The following is a 20,420-nucleotide window of genomic DNA, read 5'->3' on the forward strand; positions in this document are numbered from 1 at the left end:
ACCAGAGGCAACTATCCCAGGCCCTGTGCTTTGGGGGTCCAGGGTGGCCTGAAGGATTAGTGGGGGGCCTGGCACTGGCAACAACAAGTGACCTCTCCCTGCTCTGGCCCACTTTGCTGGCTCCTGGCATTGCTCAGGGGAGAGACAGAAGCTGGAAAGAGGAGTGGGGTGGGGGTTGAATGAAAAGGTGGAGTGGGGGCATGGTGGGGTGGAAATGCTGCTAGTACCAGGCCCCCCTGATAAGCCCACCAGGCAGCCCTGGTCTGTGCATCCCCCAGAAGCACAGGGCCCTCCAGAGCAGAGGGCAGTTGTCCCAGTCTGTCCTATGGACAGGATGGCTCTCAAAATATCAGCCCAAATGTTGCTGGAGTTGGGCCCATGTTCCTGAGTATTGGTGGAGCACAGGCACAATGGGCCAATATAACTAATTGCCTATGGCTAGCTGGATCTTTGGTATGACCCAGTGTGACCATTCTTACGTTTTCCCTGTCTGATACCAACTTTCCATCCCTCTGAAACAAAGCCTCCCATCCCCAGTTACCTACCACAGAGCCCTCTGATACCACCATTCCATCCCCAACTACCACGGAACCCTCTGATCCTGACATTCCATCCCCAGCTGCCACAGAACCCCCTGAACCTGACATTCCATCCCCAACTACCACGGAACCCTCTGATCCTGACATTCCATCCCCAGCTGCCACAGAACCCCCTGAACCTGACATTCCATCCTCAACTATCACAGAATCCTCGGATCCCCACATTCCATCCCCAGCTGCCACGGAACCCTCTGATCCCGACGTTCCATCCCCAGCTGCCAAGGAACCCTCTGATCCCGACATTCCATCCCCAGCTGCCAAGGAACCCTCTGATCCCGACATTCCATCTCCAACTGCCACAGAACCTTCTGATCCTGACGTTCCATCCCTAGCTACCACGGAACCCTCACATACCAACATTCCATCCGCAGCTGCCAGGGAACCCTCTCATACCAACATTCTCTCTCTTCTCCTTTTAAAGGGACACCACCCCAGTCTATTCTGTTGGCTGTCAGACGGGGAACCAAAAGGAGAGACCGCGCCGCCTGACCCGCCCAGTCACCCTGTCCTGCCCTCCGCCCCCTGCACAGTGAGTCTGAGGCTGCTCCTGCCTTCCCTGCAGTTCCCGCTCCGTGGCTCTCCCCGCATTTCAGTTCTCCGCCTGGTCCACTCCCCTCCCCCGTGGGGCTCCCTCCCGGTCCGCTCCCACCGAGATTATCCCACGGTGCACACCCACCTCTGCCCCCCCCCAGGTTCTCGCTGTAGTCCGACTCCACCCCCCCCCCCCGCTGCAGTTCCCCGCCGAGCCAGGCGGGGGCGCTGTGCGCCGGCCTCTCCCCGCCGCCGCGGCCGGGGCGCCGCTCTCCCCACGCCGGCTGCCGGGGCGGGCTGGCTGGCTGGGGCGGGCGGCGAAGATGGCGGAGCTGAGCGGCGGCGGCCCGGGCCCCGGCGGGGAGGGCGAGGCGGAGCTGGGCGGCCCCGCGCCCGGCGGGCTCCTCATCCGCGTCACGGTGAAGACCCCCAAGGACAAGGAGGAGATCGTCATCGGGGACGGCGCCTCCGTGCGGGAGGTGGGGCCGGGCAGGGGGCTGCGTGTGGGGGGAGGGGCCGGGGGGGCTGAGGGCGGCTGGGCGCTGCGTGTGGGGGGAGGGGGAGGCGGGCCGGGCCCGGGGGGCTGCGTGTGGGGCAGAGAGCCGTGGACAAGCGGCTGCATGGTGGGGGGGCCGCGGGCTGCGTTTGCCGGGGCGGGGCGGTGGGGGGCTGCGTGTGGGGTCGGGGGCTTCGGGCGGGAAGTGGGACTGGGCCGGAGACCCGGCTGCGCTTGGGGGGGGTGGGGCCGGGGGAGGTCGGAGGTTGAATGGCCCGGGGCATGTGAAGCTGGGGAGCGAATAGGGGAGGGGTTAGTGAAAGGGCCGGGGGGGGGGCGGGATCTGGATTAGGGAAGCTGGGGGGGACCGAGTCTGGAGGGGTGGACCCGAGAGACGGGGCTGGGCTGAGACATGGGTTCTAGGTACGAGCCGTGTGAGTGGGAGCCAGGGAGCAGGGTGGAATCACAGCTTGGGCAGTGGAGGAGGAGGGAGGATCTTGGGACGGGTTTACCTGGGCTGATGGGTAAGGTTTGGAGGAGAGAGCCTGGGGTCCAGATAAGGGATGTAAAGTCCTGTTTAAAATGTTAATCGGTATGTGGAACCGGTGAACAGGGGCTGCTCCAGCTCCTGCTGTGCCATGGGGATGCTCTGGCTCTGCTGGGCCCGAGCAGCCCCCTGCCTGTGGGCTGGTGAGCTGGGCGCCGGTTAACTAGTAAGTAAGTGTGCCAGCAAAGCAAAGCTTACTGGTTAACTGGTTACCCCTTTACATCTCTAATTCAGGTGCATCTGGGGGCTGGAGTGGGATTTAGGGCACCACGTGCAGTTGTGAGTGGATTTAGAGGGAACCGTCGGTGTTGCAGAAACGTGGTCATGGCACCAGGGCAAAGTATCCCTGGCGCTGCTTGTGGCAGCAGAGGCTGTGGCAACCTTTGTTGGTTTCTGTTGCAGGATGTGGCAACTGAGTTCAAGGCTTAGTGGATGTGATGATTGGAGCAAAGTCCCTGTCTGGTCCCTTTGGTACCCCGGCTCCTAAGCATTCAGTTCTTACCAGCCCCTCAGTACCAATGAGGTATTAAGGCAGGGGTGGGGAATGTCAGGCGTTGGGGGCCGAATGTGGCCCCCAGCTTGCATGGATCTGGCCCCCAGGCTCAGCATTGGGGAGCCCCTGCTTGTGCTCCAACCCCCCTGCCATTTGCAGGTTGGAGCACACAAAATCTACTAGCCTGGGTCCCCTAGGCTCTGATGTGCAAGGGGAACATGGGGAGTGTTTTTTCTCCTTCTTACCTGTGTGCAGCCCCTGACTGTTTTTTCTGTGGGTCAGCAGCCCCCGACCCAAAAAAGTTCCCCTCCCCTGCATTAAGGGAATGTTGCATTCAGAGGTGGGTATGAGGGATGCGATTTTAGCTGGGTGTCCTTGCTGGCTTCGCACCCTTGTGGTCATTGGAGTCGAGCTCAGGGGCTGGGTAGTGGTCAGATCATGTTCCAAGGCAGGAGTGGGGAACCTTTTGTGGGGGGGGGGGAGCCGCTGACCCCAGAAAAATCAATCGGGGGCTGCACACAACTGAGAAGAAAAGAAAATGTCACTGACCTGACCCCTGACTGATGAGAGAGAGACTCTTCACATTCTCCTCACACACTAGGGCTGTGTCTACATTGGCAAGATTTTGTGCAAAAACTTGCCGCCTATCTACACTGGCTACGAGTTCTTGCGCAAGAACACTGATGTTCTAATGTAAGAAATCAGTGCTTCTTGCGCAAGAACTATGACGCTCCTGCTCAGGTATAAGCCCTCTTGCGCAAGTGGCCAGGCAACATTAATTTCTTGCGCAAGAAAGCCCGATGGCTAAAATGGCCATCGGAGCTTTCTTGCACAAGAGAGCGTCTACACTGGCACGGATGCTTTTGGGCAAAAGTACATCTCTTGCGCAAAAGCACGTGCCAGTGTAGACGTTCTCTTGCGCAAATACTTTAACGCAAAAACTCTTGCGTTAAAAGTATTAGCGCAAAATCTTGCCAATGTAGATGTAGCCTAGGGGGCCCAGGCTAGTAGATTTTGTGCCCCAGCCCTGTGATGAGAAGATAGGGTGGGGCTGGAGCAGCAGCATGAGCTCCCCAATGCTGGGGGGAGCGTTGAGCCTCGGGCCGGCTTCAGAAAAGCTGGCCTTAGGTTCCCCACCCCTGTTATAAGGTATAGCACACTGAGGGTGTGTCTAGACTACAGGGTTTTGTCGACAAAAGTGGACTTTTGTCGAAACTATACCTGCGTCCACACTGCCTTTGAGTTATGTCGACATAACGTCGACAAAACTCAGCAGTTTTGTCGACGTATGTAAACCTCATTCTACGAGGAATAACACCTTTTGTCACCAGAGTTCTGTCGATAGAAGGCATTATTGCATCTACACTGTCCTTTGCGTCCACACTGTCATGTCGACAAAGCGGCTTGCTTTGTCGACAGAACTGGATGTAGTCTAGACGCTCTTTGTCGACAGAAGCTTTGTCGACAGTATCTGTGGACAAAACCCTGTAGTCTAGACATACCCTGAAAGAAATAGAATGGTAGAAGTTAGACCAAGGAAAGACTTCATTTAGTCTATTTCCCCTGGCTATTGCACCGTTGTTCCCAGGTTTTCAGCGCTTTTCCCTGTTTTAAAATCACTCAAAAGCTGGCTTTCCCTTTATAAACTTGAAAAGGAGAAAGACACAAAAAAGCTGTAGACATGCAAAGGATAAACTGTGTTGCTGGATGAGATCAAAAAGGGGTAACTGATCTGGCTTTGTTAGCCCTCCTTTCTGTTTGAGGTAATTGTGCTGTGGCTCTTTCCCTGCCCCTTCCTGAAGTCTGACCTATGCTTGCCAGGTGGATGCAGGATTCTTATTCCTGTTAAACAGCTTAGACATCCCACCCCAGCAGTTGGTGAGTGAACTGACACCTTCTTGGCATCCTTCAGGTGGGGAAGTTTTGTCAGCTATTGGTACTGTCTGGGTAGTGAGACTGATGTTCTGCTGCAGACGTTTAGACAGTTTAAAATCACTGCTTTCAGACCTTTGCACGTAAACAAGAGTAAGTTCTCATGTCTTAAGCAAGACACGAAAAGTAATTCTTCTGCTCTGCTGTGTGCTCTTTGGGCACAATATTTCAGTTGAGGCCTAATCTGGGCATCACATTTCAGGAAAGATGTGGACAAATTGGAGAAGGTGCAGAGAAGAGCAACAAAAATGATGAAGGGTCTAGAAAACATGACTGATGAGGAAAGACTGAAATAATTGGGTTTGTTTAGTTTGGAAAAGAGAAGAGGGAACATGATAACAGATTTCAGGTACCTAAAAGGTCATCAAAGGTTACAAGTAGGAGGGAAAAAATATTTTCCTTAACCTCTAAGGACAGGACAAGAAGCAATGGGCTTAAATTGCAGCAAGGGAGGATTAGGTTGGACATTAGGAAAATCTTCCTAATTGTCAGGGTGGGTAAGCACTGGAATAAATTGCGGAAGGAGTGGTGGAATCTCCATGATTACAGATATTTAAGAGGAGGTTAGGCAAAAATTTGTCAAGGATGAACTAGATGGTGCTTGGTCCTGCCGTGAGTTCAGGGGACTGGATTTGATGACCTCTCAGTGTCCCTTCCAGCTCTAGTATTCTATGATTTTTGATTCATAGGTCTGTCAGTGCCTGTTAGGCAAGATGGCCAGGGATGCAATCCCATGCTGTGTGCTGAGACTCTTAACTACCAGAAGCTAGGAGTGGACAAATGGGTTGGATCACTTGATGACTCATCTGTTATGTTCATTTGCTCTGAAGCATGTCTGGCATCAGCCTGTTAGAAGACAGGATACTGGGCTAAAAGGACCAATGTCATGATTCAGTTTGGCTGTTCTTAAATCGCTTGTTGTCTATTTTCCAGTTCAAAGAAGAGATTTCCAGGCGGTTTAAAGCCAAACAGGATCAGCTGGTTCTGATCTTCGCTGGAAAGATCCTGAAGGATGGAGACACTTTGAATCAACATGGGATCAAAGACGGGCTGACTGTGCATTTGGTCATTAAAACCCCACAGAAGTAAGAACTCATTCCTTCCGGGGGGCTGTCAGAATCTTACTTTGTGAAGAAAGTAGCTTCGAAAAGGCAGCATTTTGTCCAGGGGCTAAAGCAGGATAGTGGGATTAGGAACTCCTCCTGGGTTCTATTTCTGGCTCTGTGGGGGTGCTTGATCTCTTGTTTAGAGAAGGGGAGCTGGGATTAGGACTCTTGGGTTCTGTTTCCCTTTCTGCCCCTACTTTGTGGAAAATAGAGGTATGTCTACACAAGCCGCCTGTTATTTCAAAATATTTTTTGAAATAATGGGCATGCTATTTCACCATCCCAGTAAACCTTGTTGCACGGGGGATAAGGGATGGCTCGAAATAGCGCTTTATTTTGATTTGGCACCGTGTAGATGTGCCAAATATCAAAATAAGTTATTTTGAAATAAAATCTAAGAAATGCGATTTGCATACCACAAATTATGTATCTTATTTCAAGTTTAGAGTGCAGTGTACGTCACTTAACCTGTTTTTGCCTCATTTTAATCATCTGTAGAATGGTTCTTACGGGTGTGAGTCTTTGTCTTTTTAATCCTTATGTACATTTACTTTTTTAGAAAATTTACAATTAGGAACAGAATGGTAAACTGGTTAACTGGTAAGCCTCGCCCTTAATGGGTGCGGCTTGCCAGTTTCAATTAACGGGTAGGGGCTGGAGCAACTCCAGCCCCCTGCCATGGTGGGTGGCAGAGACCGTCTCCTCCCCTTAACCAATTAACTGATTTTACATCCCTCTTTACACGGTATAAACATTAGTTAAAGCTTGCACAAACCCAGGGAAGATAGGTTTAATTCCCATTTTACAGATGGAGAAGACCGACAGAAGTTAAGTGAAAACCAGACATAGTGTCAGCATTAATGCCAAGGATCTCCTTGGCCCCAGCTCTCCTGACTTCTTCCCAGTAGTTTACTCTGTTGCAGGTGCTTTGAGATCTGTTAATGAGAGAACCGCTGAGTACAAAGCATTATCTACAAGTACATAGTGGCAATCTGGGCAGCTGAGAAACATACATGAAAAGCAACATGTCAGATGCTGCCAGATGCGACTTTTCCATTTACAATCGAAGGAACTGTCCTAAAAGTTAAAGGGTTCCAGGAGTAGTTGCTGCATTTTAGAAGGGGACAGGTCTTGTTGCTTTCTAAACACCCTTCACAACAATTTCGTAGGTTCTCCTTGCTGCCTGGCAATAGAGAATAAACAAGGCTGCAGCAAGGCTCTTTGTGAATCTGTGTTGTCCTCTTGGGAGTCCGTGCTCCCTGGCTCATTAAAGATCAGTGGGTTTTTTTAAGCATGAGTATTGTTAGCTGCTGTAGAAGGCACGTGCTAAATTCTGCATTTCTGTGTAGCATGGTAGAATGATACTGCTTACTGCTGGTTTTGCAGCGCTCACAATCTTTTCAACAGGATACATTAAACATCTGGTCAGTGCCATTATTCTGTGTGATGGTCATTGGGAAGGGTGTACAGTGCTTATTACAAACATTACAGCTGCTTCTTGTGCAGAGAGGATCAAGTGACCCCCCCCCCTTCCTTTTTTTAAAAACACTTCCTATTTCCCATCTGCTTTGCTTCCTACTTTGCACTCTGAATGAGGGCTGATTTCCAGCAGCAGTCAGCTGAATCTCTAAAGTGCTTGGTGATTAAAAGGTGCAAGATAAAAAGTTTAAAAATACACACCTGACTTATTCATGGTAGGGATGTGAATGGTTAACCAGTAAGCAACACCCTTACCAGGTGATGCTTACTGATTACAGCTAGCCAGTTGGCTGGAGCAGCTCCTGCCCACGACAGGAGGGTGGGGGGCAGACACGGGGCTGCTATCCCGCTTGACTCGTTAGCTCAAGTGTATCAGCTCATACTTTTAGCTCTGGTGGTCCCTGGTTCAATCCCTCAAATGCCAGCCAAGATGATGGCTGTCATATTTGCAGGATGGGGACCATAGTTCTCAATCAGCATAATAGGTTTAAGAGAAAAACAGTGAGGCTATGTCTACACTCGTGGCGTCTTGGGCGAGTAATATGCAAATGAGGCTAAGCATGGAATATCGCTGAGCCTCATTTGCATACCTAATGAGCCACCTTTTTTTCAGAAGAGGCTCATGCGCAAGAAGGAAAGTCTACACTGCCCCTTCTTGCGCAAGGCCGTTACACCTATTACTTTTCAGGAAGAACAGCGTTGCGCAAGAGGGTTTTCCTTGCGCAAGAAGGGGCAGTGTAGACTTTCCTTCTTGCGCATGAGCCTCTTCTGAAAAAAAGGTGGCTCATTAAGTATGCAAATGAGGCTCGGTGATATTCCATGCGTAGCTTCATTTGCATATCACTCGCGCAAGAAGCCGCGAGTGTAGACATAGCCTGTGTGCATGTTGAATGTGTTTATTTAGTAATCAATATACTGGTAATTAAGCAGTGTAATATTAAACTTTAATGTTTGTGATATGTTAAACCAAAATGGGAAACAAACTAGGTAACATTTAATATTAGAGATGTTGCCAAAGTTCATTATATAAACTAAAAACATATTCTTTCCTTGATAACGACTTCATTATTGAGCCTGAAATGATTTTTAAAATTAACATCATTGCCACATTTGTTTTTGCTCAGCTTGGAGAGTGAAGATGGGTTAATTATGCTAGTTTATCCACTTTCAGTTGAAACCTCTTATGCGCTAGCCCTGTAATGTTGGGGTTGTAAGCACTCCAGCGGAATATGTTTAGATTTAAAAAAAAGTCATGGACATTTAAAAAGAAAATGCTGGGAGCAGGGCGGGATTCATAGGTCTAACCTCCCAGTTCAGGTTGGCTCTACAGATGGAAGGTATGACAGAAAAGCAAATGATTATTATTTACCCCATGGAGTAAGCATGGTTTAACCCGCTGAGGTTTCTAATGAGGCAGCAGGAGACTTTTCCTGCTTGGAATGAACTCTGCTGCAGGGTATTGTGGAGGCAAATAGCTAAGCGTGATTCAAGAAGGGCTCAGGCGTCATTAAGCCCAGTACCTCCATTACACTGACCAGGGCTGTTTAGATCATGGCAGATGCCTTGTCACCAGCCGAGGGGGGATTTGAAAGCACAGACACGGGGCTGGGTGGAAGTATCCGGCGTAGATATCCCTTTGATCTGACATGACTGTTCTGAAGTTCTTCTTATGAGCTGCAGGTGGCGCTGTTTAGATTACTGAGCCCCAGGGGTGACCATCTGTTTTATTTGTAGGGTTCAAGATCCTGCTGCTGCTCCTGCCCCTTCCCCTGCCGTTCCTGCTGCCACCACTATCCCCTCTACAACCCCTTCTTCTCCTGCTGCGCCATCTCAGCCTTCCACATCCAGCGGTGCTCTCTCTGACACTGGGAGCACCAGCAGGCGGAGCAGCGGAGCAGGGACCACGGGAGGTGCCGGAGATGGAGCCCCCAGCAACGCTGCATCCATCCTCTGTAGGTGACAACTTTGGCCTCTTGGCATCCCTGTGCCTATTCTGGGAAGGGAGAGTTGCACAGTGGTTCAAGCAAGGGGGCCATGCGTCAGGACGTCTGAGTCCTATTTTTGACTCCGACACATGCTGGGTGACCTTGGGCAAGTCACTTCTCAGCTCTGCACCTCAGTGTTCCCATCTGTAAAATGGAGCTAATAGTACTGCCCTCCATTACAGCCCTTCTGGGGTAAGAAACTCTCTGTCGAGGCCAGAAATTACAGAAGTGAGAGTGGTGGTGTGAGCAATGAAGTATCATCATGTTGGAGTAAACACAAAGCCAACACTCTCCCCCTGTTCCCCTCTCTTTCCCGTTGCAGACAACTGCACTGACATGCGTCTCTCTCCATGTCTTGTTCCCTCTCCAGCTGGCTTTGGTGGTGTCACCGGGCTCGGCAGCCTTGGCATGGGCTCTGCCAATTTCATGGAGCTCCAGCAGCAGATGCAACGGCAGCTGATGTCCAATCCAGAGATGCTTTCTCAGATCATGGAGAACCCCCTTGTGCAGAACATGATGTCCAACCCTGACCTCATGAGACAGATGATCATGGCCAACCCTCAGATGCAGCAGCTGATGGAACGGAACCCTGAGATAAGCCACATGCTGAACAACCCTGAGCTCATGAGACAGGTGGGTGAGAGAGGTTACACTTGGGAGCCTGTTTCAGGTGCCTCTGAGATGGTCAGGGTGGACTCCCCAGCTTCCCACTTCTCTTTGTCCCCTCAACATCAGTGTCGATTCTGAAAAGGGAGGGAGTGGATTCCAGATTCAGAGATCAGGTTCTTTATCTACCTGCTGTAGGCACCCGCCCCCCATGCAGGAACATAGCAGTCTGTATGTAAATGTATGCATGTTGATTGTACCATGATTGTGCACCCACGTACTTCCAATCCTCCTACCTTTCTCAGTGCCACTGAATAGATCACATGCGGAGAGGCAAAAACAAGCTTTGGCGGTGCCCATGGTACCCTATAGAAGGCTAGTGTGTTGTATTGCAGGGACCATAAGCAAAAGGGGTCACTTTGCATAGGAATTAGAGGTGGCAGAAAAAGATTCCATGATCCATCTCCCACTGTCAGTCCAAGATTATTCTCTACAGTGTGTTCTTCAGGGCTGTTCATTCTCTTTCTCTATATATATTAAAGAAAATGTTTCCTGCAGGACGACGGAAGTGATGTCATACGTCACTCTGCGTCCTGCAGGAAAAGTTTTTGTCCTGTTGCCTCCGTTGCTGGCTGGGGGACACCAAGAGCCATGCCACCTCTGCGGGGAGAGGGGACGCCGCCTTGACCAGCGTCCACCTACCTCTGGGCTCCACCCCCAGCCTGCCTGCACCTGCCGCGGCGTGGCTCTGTGCGGCCCAGCCTCCCCTCTCCCAGTGTGCATGCACCGCGCGGAGTGAGGCGGCACTGTCTCCTGTCACCTTACCAGCCCATGCACAGTGCCTGCTCCATCCCACTAGCTGGAGGAAGCGGGCAGGCGGGTGGGATTGCAGGAGCCCAGAGCCAGCGAGAGCCATGTGGGGTGGCCATAGCACACAAAGGGAAAGGGGATCCCCGGTGTAGGCGCGAATGGCCCCGGGTGGTGACTGGGATTAAAGGTGTTGCCCGATGGGGAGCATGCGAGCTAGGGAGGTCTTGCACTGCGGCGGCTTCCCCAACTCTCCAGAGCGACTGCTCTGCGCAGCGGGTTCCCTGGGTTCACCATGAAGCAAAGCTGCCCCAACAGGTCCGTACAGAAAGGCTGGGCTGGGGACAGGCCGTGGCTGCTACTGCGGTGGCCAGGACTGTGCTACCTGGCCCGTGGTGCCCTGGGGGGGGGGGGGGGGGGGGGGGGGGGGGGGGGCGAACGTGCACCTCAATGAATTTGTGGGAGGGGGCCGGGTGTGCGTAGGGAGGGAGGAAGAGGGGTAGGGTGGATGGATGGTGCGATAAGAGGGGATGGTGGTAGTGAGGAGGATATAGGGGGATGGGCAGTGTGGGGGTGCAGAGCGAGAGGGGTTAGGGAAGGATGGGGGTGGAGGAAGGAGGTGTGGGTAGGGATAGGCAGTGTGAGGTGGGGAGGAGGAGGGGTTAGAGAGGGTGGTGAGTGCAGGAATGGAGGCAGGGGTATCAAATTCAAGTACAGGATACAGGCGGGGGAGGGGAGGAAGTCCTGTCTGACGGGACCGGGGGAGCGCCTGGGGCTGGCCTAGCCTGCCTTGCCTGATGTCCGTAGGGGCCAGAAAAGCTGGGGCTGGCCCGGCCTCAGCTCTGCCCAATGGCTGTGGGAGGAGGGAGAGCCAGGTCTAGCCCGGCCCAACTGCCGGGTGGAAAAGGGGACATGTCAGGGCTGCCACACCTCAGCCTGGCCGTCCCGGGAGGCCAGGAGAGAGCCAGGGCTGCCTACCCCCAGAGACAGAGGGGTTGGCGAGTGTATTGAGCAGGGGGCATCACCTCCTGGTTGTTTATTTTTATTAGCATAGTGCCTAGGATCAGAACCCCCGGTACAAAGTACTACACAAGCAGAGAACAAAAAAATGGCCTCTATCCCAAAGAGCTAACAATCGTAAGTGTTAGACTAAAGACAACAGAATGGGAGCCCAAGGAACCAATGGAAACTGTAGTTGTAAATACATCAAGTGACAAGACTTTCATTAGGAGAAGAAAACATCTCATTGTCAGCAAATGATTCTGGGTATTTGACCAGATGTTTTCTGTGTCCAGTTTTAATCCCAACCTTACCCCTGCTTGGGAGACACGAACCCCGTTCTTAGCTCCCAAACAGCACAGTGGCAGCTCACTGGCAAGTTGGACTAACCAGTCTTGAGAAGGATCTGTGCTTTGGTACTTCGGTTTGGATGTGGGTGTTCTCCGGAAGGGCAGAACCCATTGGAGATCTGGAGTGATCTTATTTTAACTGAAACATGAGAGACTCGTTTTCTCGTCAGCCCTCGGACAGTTTTCAAATGCAGGCCATCCCGGGGGTGTTAGCCAGGTGTTTGAAGAGCTGACCCAGTCTCCCATAAAGCTACGTGATCTTCACCGTTTGATTTGAGATTGTAAAAAGGAAAGGCGTTGTGGCTAAGCAGTGAGGGCAGAGAACAAATGATTTCTGCTCTCTGCCTGTAAAATGGGTTTGTTTATGCTTTTCTCCTGGGGGGGAGAGGGGTCAAGACTTTTTTTTCAGTAGTTGGGTATAGAATAGCAGAGTAGTGCTTTGGCGCTGCCAGGCACAGTTCAGTCCCCTGGAATCTTTTGTGGTGCAGCTGGTCATGAACCCCCAAATTCTTCTCCTTCTCTCCAGACAATGGAATTGGCTCGCAACCCCGCCATGATGCAGGAGATGATGCGAAACCAGGACCGAGCATTGAGTAACCTAGAGAGCATCCCAGGAGGATACAACGCCCTGCGCCGGATGTACACCGACATCCAGGAGCCCATGTTCAGCGCAGCTAGGGAGCAGGTACTAAGCACGCCTGCTCCAGATGGAGTAGATTGTTGGGTCTTATTCTTCCTGCCTGCAGGGGGCGACAGAGCTAATTTGCCCAGATGTTTCTCTAGCCTAGTGTAGATTTCCCTATAGTGAGGGTGTGGAACAGTCACCTCATGCACAGTCAACTCAGGGTGCTAGGGCTCCACTTGTGCTCCAGCCCCACGGCGGGGCACTGAGGCTTGGAGACTTGCTGCGGGGCTGGAGTGCGAGCGCCAGCTGCATGGGGAAGCCCTGAACCTCACTGTAAGCTGGGGGCATAGGTTCCCCACCCCTGCTCTACGAGAGCCTGCACAGAGGGAGTTGCAAGTCCTGGTGAATGTGGTCTATGCTTCCTGTGTTCTGTTGACCTCTGCAGAAGAGGCAGGATGGTTAACGCACTAGCTTAGGACTTGAGACACCCAGATTCAACTCTCTGCTCTGCTACCGCTCCCTGTAGGACCTTGGGCAAGTCACTTAACCTCTTTGTGCCTCAGTGGAAACTGGGAGTAATAGCATTGCCCTGTGAGGATGAACGCATTAAAGATTATGAAACACTTTGGGCTCTACTGATGAAAAGTGCTATAGCAACTAGTTATTGTTGCGTGGTGGCAGGTTTCGCCTGACCATATTCTTGATGGTTGTCTGATTTGGCGATTTATTTCTCTCTAGTTTGGCAACAATCCTTTCTCATCCTTGGCGGGGAACTCCGACAGCTCAAGCTCCCAGCCCTTACGGACAGAAAATAGAGAGCCTTTACCCAACCCCTGGAGTCCCACGCCGCCTGCCTCCCAAGCCCAAGGACCCGGCAGTGAAGGCAGTACTGGCACAACGACAACCCAAAGCACACCCACTGTCTCCAATCCCTTTGGAATCAATGCGGCCAGCCTGGGGACCGGTATGTACCCAGGAGTTAGGTGCTGGTGACGGAACAAACCGCTCAGCTGCAGATGGCATCAGGTTACTTCCAGCATGTGCGTGTTTGCTGCGGCGGCTCAGTTCCTCAGATTGGTCAGTGTGAGCCTGTGGTAGACTAGAATGGGTTATTCCTTGTGTGCCTGACCAAGGGCTGCATGGGGAGCTCAGACACACACCAACGAGACCATAGCAGCTATAGGGGGAACCCACAGAGACAAAGTATTCTCTGCCTGGCTGCTCAGCTCAAGGTGGAGCATTGCATGCTGGGACTTGTGGTCTCCATGGGCTGCTGCTGTTTAAGATGAAGGCATTTCCATAAAGGGGTTAAGCCCATCCCTGGCTTATTCACTTACCCAGCCTGAAAAGGGTAATCCCCTCTTCCCCCCGCCCCATTGAAAAGTCTCAGATCATATGGGGCACATGTTGACTGCTCTGCTCTGTTCTCTTACAAAGACTTGTTGGTGAGAAATGAATTTTGTGATTGCTCAGTGTTGCTTGTGCTCTGCCTTCTGCCAACTCTAAATTCAGACACGCGACCTCCATCCCCTCTGTGTTTCATGTTTGATTTTAGCTCCTCTGTAGCCATAATTAGGCTTGTAAGTTTCGCTTTCTCCCACCGTGCTGCAGGGATGTTTAACAGCCCAGAGATGCAGGGTCTCCTACAGCAGATTTCGGAGAATCCCCAGCTGATGCAGAACATGATCTCTGCCCCTTACATGCGCAGTATGATGCAGACGCTCGCCCAGAACCCAGACTTCGCAGCACAGGTAACACCATAGCAGCAGCTTCCTCTGTTCCAAACAGGCCTTGGGGCAGTGGTGGGTGATCTGCAACCCTTGTGCTGCATAAGGCCCACTGGAGCTTCGCCTGAGGATCCCCTGGCTACCTCCCTCCCCTATGCATCTCTTGTGCACTGGGGCACTGGAGCCCCGCACTTCCTGCAGCTCCCCACTCCCTCCCAGCACTTTTGGAGCACGTGAATTGCCTGATTCATGCACCGTCCCCACTTCTACCCCCTCCCTTCCAGAGCTGGAATGCTGCCAATCAGCTGTTTGTGGTGTTCCAGCTCTGGGAGGGAGTGGAGGAGAAGATATGTGCAGTGCTCCGCTGCCCCAGTGTGAGAGATGCTTGGGGGGGGGGGACAGTAGGGCTGTTGGTGGGACCCCAGTGAGCCATGACTCGCTGCTGCCCACTGAGGTGAAGGAGGGCCATTCATGCCCATCCCCACCTTGAGGCCTAGCACAGATGCAGACGCTCTGCCACCATGGCATGGAAGGCTGGTCATTTTAAGAAAGCAGAGGCCTGAGGTCCTAGATGAACGAAGTCTTCTGCCTATCCAGTATGTACAGCCTGGGCAGAGGGAGCAGCTTGACAGTGCGTTGCCTTCCTGATCTGGGAGGGACAAGAGGGGGACTTCGGATTCCAACGGCCCATTCAGTCCTCAGCCCCTCTGCTCAGACTGCCAGCAAAAGGGGGTCAGTCAGTGCTGGTGGCTATTGTGTATCAGATGCACCTTCCCACTGTGAATCTGGCTTGAGAACCACTGACTCTCCCGGGTGACAGTTTCCCCTGGCTGCCGTGCTGGGCTTGGATCTGGGTGGGAATGGGGAAGATTGTTTCTCAGCATCCCGGGAGCTATGCAGTTATCTCTAAAGGAATAGCGGGATCTTCACTAAAAAGCCCTGCACCCTTCTGCTGGCTGCAGCTCCTGCTGGAATGACAGTTCCTGCTGGAAGTGGGATATACCAAACTATCAATGGCAAGGGGTGTTAAATAGCCAGCTAAAGTGTTCTCCATGGCCTAGTTCCTTAGAAGAGAGTTTCATAACCCCCTTGGCTCATGCTGTATGTGCTGTCTCCTGGCAGATGATGGTAAATGTCCCGCTCTTTGCCGGAAACCCGCAGCTTCAGGAGCAGCTACGGCTTCAGCTCCCCGTCTTTTTGCAGCAGGTAAGGATCCGCTCCAGGCCCTCGCTCTCCGCTGGCTGTCCCACAGTCCAGAACTGTTCCTGGTTTTCACAACCGGGAGAGTCTCTGTTCCTTCCGCCAGAGGGAAAAAAAATTAATGGAGATTGCCTATCTCCTAGAACTGGAAGGGACCTTGAATGGTCATTGAGTCCAGTCCCCTGCCTTCGCAACAGGACCAACTACCATCCCTGACAAATTTTTGCCCCAAATCCCTAAATAGCCTCCGCAAGGATTGAACTCACAACCCTGGGTTTAGCAAGCCAATGCTCAAACCACTGAGCTATCCCTCACCGGAAGTGCATATTCCTATTTGGGGTGGGTTGTGCTGCTGAAAGAACAGAGACTTGGCATTGCTAGGAGATGCAACTAAGGCGTAGAGAGCTGACGGGGAAACGGGACCAGGAATGCACTCTCTTGCTGTAGTCCCTTGATCCCACTGTGTCCCATGGGATGATCCCTAGGGCTCATGTTTAAAGGGCCTTGTCTGGCCAGGGGCCCTCCTGCCTCGAATGCAGATCTTTGACTGAAGGAAGCTATGGGTCTTTAGTAACAGTGGAATTGTATCTGCCTTGTTTCCCAGATGCAGAACCCAGACTCCCTGTCAATCCTGACCAACCCCCGAGCCATGCAGGCTCTCCTGCAGATCCAGCAGGGGCTCCAGACGCTTCAAACGGAGGCCCCGGGACTAGTGCCAAGGTAAGAGGCCTTAGATCAGACTCAAGCCTGCCAAACCTGTACTGCAGGTCTGCCTTGGAGGTGCAGTGGCAAATCCCAGCCATGTGCACCCTCTTGGGAATTAGCTCTCCTTGTCTGCTCGAGCTTGCCGAGGGCTCCCCCTGCAGCTCTCTTCTAAGAATTACAAGAACCTCTCCCCCCCCCCCCCCCCCCCCGCCACCTTCCCTTTCTGGACTGTAGCAGAGAGTACTAAATATTGCAGCACTGGTGAAAGGTTTGAGATTTACAGGCCTGGAGACGGACGGGTTCATCAGGACAAACCATCTTGCCAGCACCCCTCAGTCCATGCCTGGGGGTGGGAATTCCCTGTATGGAAAAGGGGAACATTGAGTCTTTACAACCCCCTTCAGTTCTTGTCCTTTGCCCAGAACACCAACAAGGGAACCTGGTCATCCCAGTTCTGCCTAGTCGAGTGATGTAGGGACCTGCTCAGCAGGACATGGACTGGGACCGACCGGTTGGTTTCACACAGACAGTGGAATGGCTGTCCCTTGATAGTGTCAGCCAGTCGCTTCTGACCTTGGCTGAATTCAAACTGGCAATATAGGCTCCAGACGTCACAACTAGAATGCTTGTGCTGGGTAGTCCCAGAGAGAACGGCAAGGGAGACCTTGCCCTTCTGGCATCTCCTGCAGCCAGTGTTCTGCTTTCGTTCTCAGCCTCGGCTCCTTTGGAATGCCTCGAATCCCCCCACCGTCCGCAGGAGGAAGCACAATCCCAGAGAACCCCGTGTCCTCCAGTTCGACGCCTGCCAGTGCCTCTCCAGCAGGGGTCAGTAACCCCCAACAGCAGCTCATGCAGCAAATGATCCAACTTTTGGCCGGAGGAAACTCTCAAGTACGTAATGCACATACAGCTGGGTCTCCCTCGGTGCCATATGATCTTCAGGGCATCCTATGGCTGTTGTCATATGCTAGGTGGTCATTCGTTCAGCCTGCTCTGGCAAGCTGCGTGAAAAGTATTGTGGGAGATCAGGAGCCACTCCCTGCGAACACCGACCCGGTAATAATAATCCCTAGCTCTTCTTGGCCGTAGATCTCAGAGCACTTCACAAAATAGGTCAGGATCACTATCCCCTATTCATAGATGGGGAAACTGAGGCATGGAGGGGCTGCTTGCTCAGGCTCACCTAGCACGTGAGTGGCAAGGAAAAGCACCACCTCTCCTGAGCCCCATTTCCTTGCCCTGTGCACCAGGCCACGCTGCTCAGCACCACAGTGTCTTGCTAAGAGACGCAGCCCCATCTTTCTGAAAACGCCTCCTACTGTGGCATGAATTGAGAGTGTTAAATTGTGGCGGTGGTCACATTACCTCTGGAGACTAGAAGTTTCCCTAGGTTTTTCTTGAGCGTGCTGTGCCCCACCCAGCACTTCTACCCTATGAAATATGCCAGCACAGAGTAGGGATGTAAATTCCCATGGAAAAATGTTAACCAGTTTAAATGATTTAATTTTAATCGTTTTAATCGGTTAACTGAGGGCTAGTGCAGATCAGCTGGGGTCTCATGAGGGGGAAAGGAGGTGTCGTTCCAGGCAGGGACCCAGGCAGTAGGGTGGTGCCGGCCAGCCTGCCATGTGCAGGAGGCTGTCCTGCCTCCACCAGCTCCATTGCACTGTGGACAGATGGGGAGCTGCTCCAGACCTGGCTGTGTCACTGCTCCAGCCATGCTGCAGACGGGTGGGGTGGCTGATCCAGCTGGACCTGCTGTAGGCAGAAGCCAGCTCTTGCCCTCCAGTTAACAGGTTACCCTGGGAAGCATGCCGGTAAGGCTAATGCTTACCGGGTAGCCAGTTAAGCTTTTACATCCCTTGCCCAGAGATGGTAGTATTTCGGCTGGAGTGAAGAGCTTGTAGCATATGTTGATTACATACATATTGATTGTGGGAAGGAGCCTGGCTCCGTGACTCATGCACCACCCTGGAATTCAGGAGACCGGGGTTCTCCTCCCAGTTGTGCTACTCGTGCACCTTGGGCAAGTCACTTCCCCTCTCTCTCTGCCTTGTGGATAGATTGGGATGGGATGCAAACTCACCTCTGCCCCAAAATGTTTTGAGATGCTTTTCACTAGAGGATCAAATCATTAGCCAGGGCTTGCTACCTGCACACAAGGGTTTTATCTTCATTCATTCATTCATTCATTCATTCATATTCACACACCTACAGCTGTCAAGGTACTTTTACATTAGTGATGAAGGTCATACACGCCTCTGTCAGCTGTGGACTGGATTCTCACCTGCTGGGCATGTGTATGACTCCATTGCCTTTATTTGAGCTACTCCTGGGAGCTGGCCCCCGATGTCAATGGAGTTACCCCTGTTTACACCAGCTCACCCTATCTGTGTAGTGTTATTTGTCCCATAGATCTTTGCTTCCCCTGGCAGGTGCAGAGTCCTGAAGTGCGATTCCAACAGCAGCTGGAGCAGCTGAATGCGATGGGCTTCATTAACCGCGAGGCTAACCTCCAAGCGCTCATTGCCACTGGTGGAGACATCAACGCAGCTATTGAGAGACTGCTGGGCTCCCAGCCTTCTTAAACCCAGTCATGCTGTCCTCCAGTCATCGAACACACACAGGGGCCTTTCAAGAAGACCCGCCATCATTTTCATATCCTCTGACAGCTGTCCATGTATTTAAAACAAACAAAAAAAATGCAGCTTCACCCCGACATTCCTACTAAGTTAAGATTTCATGTTGAAATGCTCTTTAACTGGCTTGTGTGTGGATCCCGGTTCTCAGCAAGTGGCCACAGAGACTTCAGATGTGTATTTTTCCTAAATATGCCCTCTGTGTCTCAGACACACTTCTATCTCTAGATGGTAAAGGCGATACTTCTAGTTACTTACCTGAATGATTGTGTTTGAGTAGCTTGATTTTAACTGTACATTATTCCTCTCCATTCCTCCTTCCAGGCAAATATTTAAAACTAAGCAGAGTTTTTTTTCTCCCCAGCATCTTATCAGGAATGGATCAAAAGAGGAACTGAAATTACTTGGATATTTCTGATGTCATTTGTCTTCAGATATTTCCATCAGATGCACTGGGTGTGATTTTCATTTACTCTACTCTGGAAGTGTGGAAGAAGGGACTTGATATTGAGTGTGAATTACATTTTCTTTAAGGTCCCCACATGCTGCCAGAGTGGTGTAAAGGTGCCTTGATGTGATTGAGAATCAGGCCCGGTCTTGTATTTTATTATTTTCAATCCAAGTTTTGGAAGTAGTAGGCCCTGCCAAGGGGGTCTTTAGAGAAGCAGTTTTCTGCCCAAGCAATACCGTTCTCTCACGCTGTGGCGTTAGGGGGATGTTGGCGCTCATGTCTCTGCTGTCTGGTTTTGAAAGTGTAAAAGCAAAATGGAAAAAAAATTAACAAAGATCTTTCTCCCCACTGGAAAACATTGGAAGTCCTCGTTCTTCCGTGTGTGTACGTCTGCTCTCTAGTTCAGGGGTGCTCAAACCTCATGACTCCATCACCCTCCTGAGAACCAGCTAGCTAATTGCCCAAGAGCCAGCATGTAATTTGCATCTACATTTGCATACCCCTTTTTATAGCAAAACAAAAACAGTGCGCACAACTGTCTATCTCCCTGTACTCCATGGATCTTCCTGGATTGCTGTAGTGACCTATTGGGATCCTGTGGCCCTTGAGCAACTTGTAGTCTATCAGATTTTGTCTCCCTACCCTTTATCCTGCAGATGGTTTGCATGACTGTTGGCCTGCTTTTTGGGGCACCATTGCCCTAGTGTTGGTGATCCGCCAAGACTCCCATGCTGGCATCCTGGCCAGTGTCAGATGTCAGGGGTGACTTGTTAGCAACCTCCCCTGTACTAAGAGCTTTGAGTGTGTGTAGGACAGGCACAAATACCTTGTCTGCACCCCAGAGCCATCTCTAGCAGGCTTATCTCTCAGGCCATTGTCTAATTTACCACCTCCCGGCATTGACCTGATCCAAAGCTCACCAGAAGCGTCTTTCCCTTGACTTCAATAGGCTGTGTGGCCGAACACCTGGTAGGAAACAGAACATCCTGCCCCCCCCCCCCCCCCCCCCCCAACAAATGCCTCTCTTGTCTAGCTTCCTCCAGGGCTGGAGCAGTCCTGAAGAGTCTGGATTGTTAGTCAGTTCCATACACCGATGAATGCTAAATGGATGATTGATGTTCTCAGCTAGGCTGCCCTCCACCT

The 20,420-nt window shown here is 51.8% G+C and overlaps 1 protein-coding gene across 1 annotated transcript; it reads left to right on the top strand.

The window, feature by feature from the left end:
• The first annotated feature begins 1,404 nt into the window (after positions 1-1,404).
• UBQLN4 (ubiquilin 4) lies at positions 1,405-19,633 on the top strand. The gene is made up of 11 exons (XM_075907008.1): positions 1,405-1,609; positions 5,532-5,683; positions 8,918-9,135; positions 9,539-9,801; positions 12,457-12,615; positions 13,294-13,519; positions 14,167-14,306; positions 15,405-15,488; positions 16,087-16,202; positions 16,901-17,078; positions 18,623-19,633. The coding sequence occupies exons 1-11, from the start codon at positions 1,454-1,456 to the stop codon at positions 18,773-18,775; spliced, it is 1,845 nt and encodes a 614-aa protein (XP_075763123.1). The 5' UTR covers positions 1,405-1,453; the 3' UTR covers positions 18,776-19,633.
• Positions 19,634-20,420: the final 787 nt, after the last annotated feature.

The sequence above is a fragment of the Pelodiscus sinensis genome, chromosome 24 (genome assembly GCF_049634645.1).
Source record: "Pelodiscus sinensis isolate JC-2024 chromosome 24, ASM4963464v1, whole genome shotgun sequence".
Lineage (NCBI taxonomy): Eukaryota > Metazoa > Chordata > Testudines > Trionychidae > Pelodiscus > Pelodiscus sinensis.